The 10434-nt window shown below is 53.3% G+C and overlaps 1 protein-coding gene, 1 long non-coding RNA gene and 1 other non-coding gene across 18 annotated transcripts in view; 2 read left to right on the top strand and 1 right to left on the bottom strand.

Annotated features, from left to right (window-relative positions):
• Positions 1-30: 30 nt before the first annotated feature.
• On the top strand, positions 31-3603 carry LOC141576167 (uncharacterized). Its single transcript, XR_012504404.1, has 3 exons — positions 31-1559; positions 2552-2709; positions 2855-3603. It is a non-coding gene; the product is annotated as an uncharacterized LOC141576167 (long non-coding RNA).
• On the top strand, positions 1386-1494 carry LOC141576209 (U6 spliceosomal RNA). The gene has a single exon (XR_012504476.1). It is a non-coding gene; the product is annotated as a U6 spliceosomal RNA (small nuclear RNA).
• Positions 3604-5449: 1846 nt separating the features above from the next.
• Positions 5450-10434, bottom strand: part of LOC141576166 (uncharacterized) — a 48146-nt gene continuing 43161 nt past the window's right edge. For 3 of the 16 annotated variants that reach the window (XR_012504403.1, XR_012504400.1, XR_012504394.1), the window contains one exon: positions 5771-7212. Coding sequence is in view for 1 of the 16 variants with exons in the window: in XM_074358648.1 (XP_074214749.1) it covers positions 6477-7212; positions 8550-9049 (1236 nt within the window). In the remaining 15 variants the exon portion in view is untranslated. The other 13 variants (XR_012504402.1, XR_012504401.1, XR_012504390.1 and 10 more) reach the window with 8 other exon arrangements.

The raw sequence follows: 10434 nt of genomic DNA, 5'->3' as shown, positions 1-10434 counted from the left end.
GCTCAGGTCAGAGCCTTTGACTTGGCCTCCGGCTCCTCTCTGTTGAACGGCTTTTGTTCTTTGGTTTCAATTTCCCCACCCTTAGGCCACCCCGTCCCAACTGCACGGAGGGAGGCGGGAGGGAGGGGGAGAATCTCGCCTGGTCTCAGGCCAAAGGAGTCCCCTCCTTTTCCTAATCTGGGTAAACCCCACTACACCGTTTGAGAATCATGGAAGGGCATGGAAGCAGACCTCTGACTTGATAGATTCCTCTGGGATGGGAGACTTTAAAAAAACAAAATTCTTTTTCCCCTGCTTCCAGGGAGGCAGAAAGGAGGGCCAGAGTGTTCCTCTTGCCTCGGGCAGTTCTTTGTTTGTTTCTTTCTTTCTTTTGTTAAATCATTTTTTTTTTCCTTTTTTTCTTCCAGTTTTATTGAGACAGAGTTGACATACAGCAGTGTATACTTTGGGGGGGGGCGGGCGGGGAGAGGAATTCGATTTTATGTATTTATTTTTGACCGGAGGTACTGGGGATTAAACCCAGGACCTTGTGCTTGCTTGCTAAGCACACACTCTACCACTGACCTATACCCTCCCCCTTGGCCAGTTGTGAAGTCCCTTTCATTCAGCATAGTCCATCGGGCACATTTTGGGGCAGCCTACTCTGGACCCCAACATTTCCCTATTCTGTAACTTCCCTGGAAGTTTTACACATTAAAAGCTGGGCTGTTGACTGTGCATGTGCGTCCATGCGTGTGTGCGTGCGTGCGTGTGGTGTGGGGGCAGGAGGGAGGGAATAGTTTCCTAGAGGGCCTGCGTTTCATGGACCCAGTTTCTTAGTTCTGAGAACAGGTCTGTTCAAGGAAACAGTTGTAGTATCTCGTCTCAGGAGGCGGTGGTGTCGATGGGCTTCTGAAGCTAGGCCTAGGGAGCAAGCAGTCAGGTATCGCCTAAGAGGCACTTGTGTGGAAAACCAAAGTACAGCACAAAGGTTAATCATTGGAGCAGATGAGAAACCAGATTCAGGGCCGGGAGTAGGGGGTCAGTCTGGTAGGAGATTTCCACACATCGGGGTCATCGAAACGGCTCGAGCAGTTTGAAATGCCTCTGATGATGTCCTGGGGTGTTCGGCTCAACTCTCTGAGCGGCTCCTCCAAAAACAGGCCCTAGGATGGTTTCCACAGGAGCTGTTGTGGCCATTTCTCTGACGTTTACCTCCCGTTGTCCAGCTTCAGTCTGCAGGGCTTCAGGAGACGGAGCATTTTAGTACTCAATGATGCCAAGACAAAAGGGTGAGAGAAAATGGGAAACGTTCGTGGAGATGGTCCTAGGCAGATAGTGGAGGCAACTAGAAGACCTTCAGTCTCTGGGCCGGCTTTCAGGTTGAGACAAAAACCCTAAGGCAAGCGCTTGCTGCCACAGCACATCGACTAACACGGGAACCATCCAGAGAAGATCAGCACGGCCCCTGAACGTGGACGACACACGCACATACGTGAAGCGTTCCGTAGCTTTAGTGATGTCAGTCACCCAGAGGAAGACAGATATCCTATGCCATCACTTCTAGGTGGGATCTGAAAGTAAGTCAAGACACCCATCCATACATAAATAACTCCATTTTAAAAAGACTCCAAGGAACCTATTTACAAACCAGAAACAGACTGGACTCGCAGACATGGAAAAGAAACCGATGGTTAACACAGGGGACAGGGTAGGGTGGAGGAACGGGGGAGGGCAGAGGGATAAATCAGGAGTTTGGGATTAGCAGATATAAACCACCCTATACAAACTAGGTACACAAGTAGGTCCTACTGTCTAGCACAGGGAACTATGTTCAATAGCTTGTAATAACCTATCCTGAAAAAGTATACGTGTGTGTGTGTGTGTGTGTGTGTGTGTGTGTGTGTGTGTGTGTGTGTGTGAATAAGTGAATCACTATGCCGTACGTCATAAATGAACACAACATTGTAAGTCAACTATACTTCCATTGACAGAGAGTTCCTACAATAAACAGGCAGGCAGGCAGGCAGGCAGGCAGGCAGGCAGACAGACACAGACACAGACACAGACACACAGACACACAGACACACAGACACACACACAGACACACAGACACACACACACACACACACACACACACACACACACACACACACACCCCACAGACACAGGGGAACCCTAAGGAAAACGAGTAGCACTAGTATCTCTTATCCATGCATGTCTATCCCAGTTTAATGGAAACCTAAGTTTTTGCCTCCAAGTCAATGATGCTAATAACTCTGCTGCCAAGAATAGAAAAATCCTCACGGAGGATTTCTGAATCCCAGAAGGGTCAGGGAGGGAGAAAAAGAGAAAGGATTCCATTCTGCTGACAGAGGTATGATAGTTACCATGTGGGTGTCCGCCTCTAAAAGGGAAGGAAGGGGAAAAAACAAAAGTTTATTTTCCCTTGTATCTGAAAAGAAAAAAATTTAAAACTCAATCCTCTTGGAGACAAGAAGTCGTACACACCTCATGTCACTGATTCTCCTCCTCCACCTCCTCCTCCTCCTTCCTCTACTTCTTCTTCTAGTCTATATCTCCCATGGATTCTGACGACCTTGCCTGATGATGGCGGGTGATGGGGGCAGAGATCGATCCTTCTGAGAAGTAAGTTGGCAAGCGCTTTAGTGAAGCCTCGTAGGATTTACCCAGCGAAGCGGGTGCCTTCGTCCCTGGAGGCTGCGGAAAGTATGTCCCCAAGTCACATACGCATGTGTTTGTCTTTTGTTGTCGTTGTTGTTGTTGTTGGTGGTGGTGGTGGTGGTGGTGGTGGTGGTGTGTGTGTGTTTGTTTGTTTGTTTATTTGTTTGTTTGTTTGTTTGTTTGTTTGTAGCAGTGTCCTGGCCATGCTGATGGCATCAGGCTTGCAGCGGGGGAAGGAAGGCTTCAACCCCTTTGGAAGTCATACCTACCATCCCAAGAACGTCTGGATGACCCCTACTATGTGGCAGTTGAATGGGGGCCAGTTACTGGGGTTCAGCGTGTCCAGAGAGAGGAGGTCTGAGGCCTCTGGGGACAAAAAGTTTGTACGTATGTATGTATGTATGGCCAGTTGACTGTTTTTGCGGTCCTATAGGAATCTTCCTGCCCCTGTCTATTGAACAATGGGAGTCATCTTCCAAGTGCCCTGACACCAGACACCACGGTGGGTGAAGGAATGCGGGTGGGGTGGGGGTGGGTGGGGGAGGTCATCCAGGAAGCTGGGAGAAACCGAGCACGTCCGTGGGTCAGTGGGTCGGCCTGTCGGATGGTCGCCATGCTGGGTTTCCCCTAACCCAGGCCATTTGCCGAATGGACAGAACAGACTGGGGCCACGTGTGCCACCCACCCTCTTTCCGGAGGCTGTGGTCCACTGTGTTTACATGAAAGTCAGTGAAGGAGGCATCTCCTCGGGACTCGGTTCCGTCCCTTTCACGAGAGCCTCCACTTTGGATGACAGCCAGCCAGCCAGCCAGCCAGCCCTCGATGCCAGGGCAGTAGACGACTGCCAGGAATATCCCATCCTTTCTGGAACCCTGAGTGTACCCACCTGTACAGACACAAGGCTGAAGAATACATGACGTTCCTTCCTAGTTGACAGCACTCCCCATGTCACTGAAACAGTGTCCAGTACGCTGACGTCATCTCCTCCCTCTCCCACACCCCCGCACGCGCACAAACACGCGCGCGCGCGCGCGCGCACACACACACACACACACACACACACACACACACACTCTGTCTGTCTGTCTGTCTGTCTGTCTGTCTGTCTGTCTGTCTGTCTTCTAAGGATGGAGAAGAGTTTGCTGAGCTATTTCGGGTGCCCTCTCATCCTAGTTCCTATCTCCAAGTTGGTTCAAAGTCCAAAAGGCGGTCAAGCACTTAATCAGATAGGTCCCTCGTAAAGAATGCCTCCCACATCACGACGACAGGCTTCTTAGGCCAGCCGAGAAGCTCCTTCAGTTCTGCGCCCATCTTGGCTCTAAGTTGATATCAGTCTGTTACGGAAATGACAGGCCAGCCAAGAAACAAGCACCACTCGGAGGGTTGGAGTACTCAGATTTATTACGCCGGCGGGCTCAGAGGGGCTTCTGCTCCGAAGCTCTGAGCACCTCCAAGACGTGCACATGAGGTTTCATAGGGTTAATTACAAATATGGGTCTATTCGCCAATAAGGCTCAAACAACAAAAAGCAAAGGATCAGTACACTGGAGCTTATCAATTTGGAACAGATCACGTTACTGACACTTGTTGAGCTTGGATTTACGAGTTAGCTTGTTAGCCCAGTAAACTGACACTAAACTTCAGATTTACGAGTTAGCCCAGCAGAACTTAGATCAGTAAACGGACACTTATCACACTTAGATTTGTGACTTTAGCTTGTTAGCCCAGCTGGGCTTTTCCTTTACAAGTCCTCCAGGATCCAAGAAAGCCACGTTGGAAAACAAGTGGTGATTCTGATGGGACAGGAGATCAGTCATTTGGGGGCGAAGGGTGGGGTAGGGAGACATACCAGCCTGTCTGTCTGTTTTCACCCAGTGTGGGAGCCGTCCCAAAGAGATAACTCGAGAAGAGAGAAACAGGGAGTTGACAAAGAACACGTGCAGTGGCGTGCCCTCCCCCCCCCACCCCAGGAGAAGGCCAAGCCAGAAGTCCCTCCGGATGGCGGGTTCCGGACTCCAGCTTCCAGGGGAAGCGATGTTTTTTTCCTCCCCATTTCAGGCCCGGAAGAAGAGGGAGAGGCAGAGTGTCCTTCTCGGGCATCCGCTGTTTCTGAAGCACGCTTGTTGCCAAAAGATCGGCCCCCGTCCCCGACGAGCCCAAGAATCCAGAGACAAGGTCTCGGAGCTTAGAAGCAAAGAGGCCATTTTATCGCTCTGCCGGGCAAAGGGGATTCACAGCAGGCTAGCGTCTTCAAAACTGTGTACCCACCTTGGGGATGGAGTGGGTGGGGTGGTTCTAGAGCCATAGCTCAAACAATCGGGCATCGATCACCATCCACAGAATCGTTTTCTCATCAGAAGACTCAGAATGGTGTCACGATGCCTCCAGGTGACCCATTCTATAGAGGCTGGTGGTTAGATCTCGTTATCTCATAAGCACTCAAGGTGTGGCCTTCTTGGTCACTCAGGCTATTTTGTCAGGTCATTAGTCCCGTGACCGACCTTCTCCTCGGAGAAAGACTCAGAGACCCAGCATGATGATGACTTTCAATGAGTGAAATACAGTAGAAACAGTAAGATCGATAGCTTCCAGTTTCAACAACAGGCCTGGAACCGTGAGCAGCAACCAGTCAGTCAGGACAGTTGACCGTTTTCAGGGCGAGCATAAGAAACCGAATGACACCCCCCCCCAGCAAATGAATGAGTGAATGAATGAATGAATGAATGAATGACCTAATGATCCTCCCCTCCCCCCCCCGCCAAAAAAAGAAGCAATAATCCGTTAGCCTAATTCCGGCCATTTTATTCATCCTCCTTCACCCTGAAGCCCCAGTCACCCACGTGCCACAGTGGTCTGTTTTCTGGTTTCCTCCACCACCCCACCCCCCACCAACCACCACCCCGCCAACATCCCCCCATGCCCAACCACCGCCCCAAGTGTGGGACTGGACGGGGGTGCAGGGGGCTGAGGGGGCGGCAATGGCGGCTTGAGGTGAGGGTGGGGAGTGTTCCGCCCAGATCGTATAGGAAGCTCAAACACAGCTGCAGTACGAGACAAGATGGTAGATTTCTGTGAGTCCTCCCTCCTCTTAAAATCCGTCCTAAGGAGGAGACAGACAGAAAGAGAAACATCACCCTCACTCCCAACGCCTCCTGCGCCCTCGATGCGCCCCAAAACAACAACAAGAAAAACAAAAACAAACACGACCACAAATAAGTCGCTATCCCTGGGGAAGAAGGATTCGATGGCATGGGGATATCATTCTAAAATTCATTCCCTCTTCATCACATTTCATGGAAACCGATTGCAATCTATGAGGCCCTGTGAAGGTAGGGGTTGGGGGGGTAGGGAGGAGGGAGGGAAGTGAAGGGGGGGGAGAGGGAGAGAGGGAGGGAGAGAGAGAGAGAGAGAGAGAGAGAGAGAGAGAGAGAAAGAGCAGAGGAGAGGAGGGATAAAAGGGGAGAGGACAGGAAAGGAGAGGAGGGAAAAGAGGGGAGGGGAGGGGAAATGAGAAGAGGCGAGGGGAGAGGAGAAGAGGGAGAGGAGAGGAGTGGAGGGGAGAAGAGAGGAGTGGAGGGGTGAGGGGGAAGTGGGGAGAACAGGGAAGAGGAGAGGAGGGGAGAGGAGAGGAAAGAGAGACAAGGGAGACAGACAGACACGCATGCGCGCGCGCGCACACACACACACAGAGAATAGCGAAATGGAGAGAGAGGCAGAGAGAGAGAGAGAGAGAGAGAGAGAGAGAGAGAGAGAGACAGACAGACAGACAGACAGACAGACAGACAGACAGACACGGATCTAGGTCAGGGATACTACACATGGGTATTCTTCTGAGTGATTTTATGTGTTTTCTCAATCGCCACCTCTATGGAGATAAAAATCGCTCCCATAAGATGAAGGGAGTCCTTCTGCCACCGCCCACGGCCCCGCCCACCAGCACCGCTTGTGTTTGTCAGGGATTCCAAGCCAAAGCACGTGGAGGAGCGGGAGAGCTTCCTGGCAGCCCAAGGAGGAGGAAAGTCCGGCAGCATGAGAGAGGTGGTTGGCACGGGGAAGCTGGAGGCCGGCTGACGAGAAGATGGGTGAGGGGGCAGGGAGGAGGGTTTCCCAAGTTGGAGAGCCAAGACGAGGGAGGGGAGCTGTCGGTGGCTGCGTTCTGACCCCGACCCCAACCCTGACTGGAGCGGATCCCTGAAAGGAGGCGGTTCGGGCTCTCTGGCCGAGAACGCCCCTCTCTTCCTCTTTGTGCAGAAACACCTTCCGCAGACCGAGAAAGTCCATCCCGAGACCCTCGTCGGAAGAGTCCTTTCCAGACCCATCACGATCCTCCTGGGCCAAGGGGTCCAGGGGATGGGGCGGGGCCTCCATTCGATCCGTCTTCCGTCCGTCCGTCCATCCACAAGATCTTGAACATCCATGTAGGATTCTGGATGGTAGCAGTTTTCCAGGATCCTCGAAATCCTTGTAAGTCCTCTCCTGGCAGATTCGACCCCTAGGTCGTACCGCGCAGCACAGGGCACTAGATTCAGTCCCTCGGGACGAGGGTTCCTGAAAAAGACCAGGAAAAAGAAGAACAGAATCACTATGGTGTGCACCAGCCAGAAACCAGCACCACCTTGTCACTCGAACAGACTTGCAAAAGGCGGGGTAGGGAGAGAAAGTCATAGGATGGCTACCATCCCTCCCACCCCCACCCCACACGCCAAGCCCCAGACCATCGTCATCCCTGCTCCCCCTCCCCTCCCCTTTCCTCTCCCTTCCCCCTCCCCCTCCCCCTCCCCTCCATCGACGCCCGCCTCCCGCTTGTACCCCACTCCTCTGAACCCAGCACCACCCACCCCAGCCTGGACGGGCTCGGCTCAGATCGGCTCGGCCCGGCTCGGCTCGGCCCGGCCCGGCCCGGCCCGGCCCGGCCCGGCCCGTCCGTCCGGTCGACTTCTTCGCAGGGTCTAAAATAGCGCCCGGCCGACAGGCAGGTGGCACATGGCACATGGCACATGGCAGGGGAGCGAGCGGGACGGTTCGGGATCTCTGGGTGGCAGGGACACGCGGCCGGACAACCAGGAGCACGGACGGCCTGGCGTGCGTTTCTCCGCTCGGGGGGGCCTCGACCAGAGACCGTGGTACGGGGAACGGGGACACACACACACCACACACACACCACACACACACACCACACACACCACACAGACACAGACACACAGACACACAGACACACAGACACACACACACACACACACACACACACACACACACACAGACACACACACACACCCCTTCACCCCCACCCCCAAACCTCTGACAGCTTTCGTTTGTTTTCGGCCGACCGTCCCTCGATGAGGTACGAGTGCCTTGGCTGGGGCTGGGGGGGGGGGTGGAGTTCCTCCCTCCACAACGACCCCACACGGGCTCTGTTCTGGTCACCCGAGTCCTCTTCCAAGTCAGACCACAGGCCTCCATCACCCGGCGCGAGCACTCGGGGAAACAGTCACCATCCTCATCGCTCCGCTCCACCTCTACACGTGAAGAACTGTTCCCAGCCCACGCCACTCCACCCCACCCCACGCCCCGATGCCACCCACCGCAGTGGAGAGAAACGAGACGAATCCACAGACGTGCATCAATCCGATGAAGAAAACGACGGCCCTATTCCAAGGAAGCATGGATATCTAGGTAGGAGATTCATCGAGTACTATGGAGGCGGTGGGAAAGGGGGGGGTTGCGGTGGGGAGGGTCTAGAGATCAGGCAGTACAGCCCATGCTTAGCATGCAAAAAATAAAGGTCCAGGGTTCAATCCCCAGCACCTACTCTTCAAAAATAACCCGAGAAGAAGCAAGAAGGACGCTCGTAGCTCACCCTCTCCCACAAATACACCAAAACTCACATCGACGGACCCACTCGGCCAATCAGACCACCTGCGGAACTCCGACAGAACACCGCCCTCTTCGAAAGACAAAGACGCCCAAAATCTGGTAGGAGAAAAGGAGAAAAGAAAGAGTCAAAAGCAAAACAGTGCGGGAGGGACCGGCAGAGGAGGAATAGGGCTCGTTCGCCAGACCTCCCCGTCTCCAACGGAGAGGCCGACGGGACGGTGGGGGAGCCTCCGAGTCTCAGATCTGCCCGGAGCGCCCCTTGACCGACCGACCCAAGTGAAACGGGCACAGAGGGTCCCCGCGACACCCAGCCCGAGTCGCAGGCCGGCAGCCGGGGGCCGGGACAGGCCGCACGAGCCGGGCAGAGGACCGTGGCGGCGGCACCACGCGCCGTGGCCGGGAGGGGATACAGAGCAGAACAACCCGCCCCCCCAACCCGTCCATTACGGGGAAAGAAAGGCAAAGCAACACGGCCGGTGTGCCCTGGGGAGAGGGGCGCCGTAGCCTCCATCTCCTCAGACCTGCGGCGCCATCACCGGCCCTTCTCGCGAGAAGAGAGGCGGGGCGCAGCCACAGCCGCCATAGCCCCTGGCGCGCGGCGCGCAGCGCGCGGGCGGGGGCGGGAGCGGGGGCGGGGCCGAGACTCGAATCCGCACCCGGGGGCTCTGCAACCTCCTAGGCAGGACTGAGACTCGTTTTCAGCCTGAGGCAGATATTATATATCTGCCCCGGTACCTCAGAGAACTCGCGCCACCAAGACTAAGAAGGAGCCGAGTTTTGGAATGCAGCAGGGGCGGGGCGGTTCCACGGTCTTCCCCGAGCCCACCTACGGAGAGGAGCGCCGACCCGAGGCGGAGCACACAGCCGCACAGAGCAGCGGAGCGACCGGCGCCGGGAGAGGGCAGGCGGCCAGCCACCCTCCCTCCTTCCCGGCAGGAACGCAGCATCCGACCGCGGTGCCAGGAGGGGGCGCGATCTACTTGCCCACAGGCACCGAGGGCAGCACAGACGAGGGCGCCGACAGAGGGCCCGCGGAAACAGCAAGCTGAGTTCACGAAACAGGGCGACGACAGAAAGACTTCTCGGTGAAACCGTTAAGAGCGCACCGTCTCCAGGAGAACACATCCTTTTTTTTTTTTTTTTTTCCTCTTTTTTTTTTTTCTTTTCCTTTTTCTTTTTTAATCTCTTTTATATCGGTTTTACCTTCTGTTACCCTTTTAACCTTTACTTTTGAACAGTCGTATACGTTTACGGTTTTAATCCCTTTTAAATGTTTCATTTCAAGTCTTTTCATTATTATTATTTTTAAACATCCACCCCCTTCCCTTTTTCATTCTCTTGGTTTTGATCTCCTGTTACTGGTTATTCACAGGTTTCAAATATTGTTTCTCGATTTTTTTCCTCCTTTTTATTAAGGTTATTAAAAGACGTCTCAACTCGATCGCTATTCTGCTTCCACTTACTCTTCTATTCATGATTACACACTGTCTTCAAACCTTTTCTTTCTCCCGTCTTTTAAAATCCTCTGTTTTATCTTTTGTTAAAATCTGTTCTATTTCCGATTACCTTTTAAAAATTTACTTTTGAAACAATTGTATATTATTTTCTGATCTTTTCTATTTGTTTTTAAAGGCTTTTAGAAGACGTCTCAGCTCAATTGCTATTCTGCTTCAACTTGCTCTTCTATTATTGATCGTACACTGTTTTCAAACCTTTTTTTCTCCATTCTTTTAACATCCTGCCCCCACCCCCTCTCTCCCTCTCCCCCTCTGTCTCTGTCTCTGTCTCTCTCTCTCTCCCCCTATCCCCCTCTCTCTTTTAAAGTTTTATGCCTGCCTAGGCTTTCGATAAATACATAAACTCCTTAAGGACACCAATAGATAACTGATACTCCTT

Source organism: Camelus bactrianus, chromosome 36 (assembly GCF_048773025.1).
Source record: "Camelus bactrianus isolate YW-2024 breed Bactrian camel chromosome 36, ASM4877302v1, whole genome shotgun sequence".
Classification (NCBI taxonomy): domain Eukaryota; kingdom Metazoa; phylum Chordata; class Mammalia; order Artiodactyla; family Camelidae; genus Camelus; species Camelus bactrianus.
The sequence above is the reverse complement of the archived record's forward strand: the minus strand, read 5'-3'. Positions and strand labels throughout refer to the sequence as shown.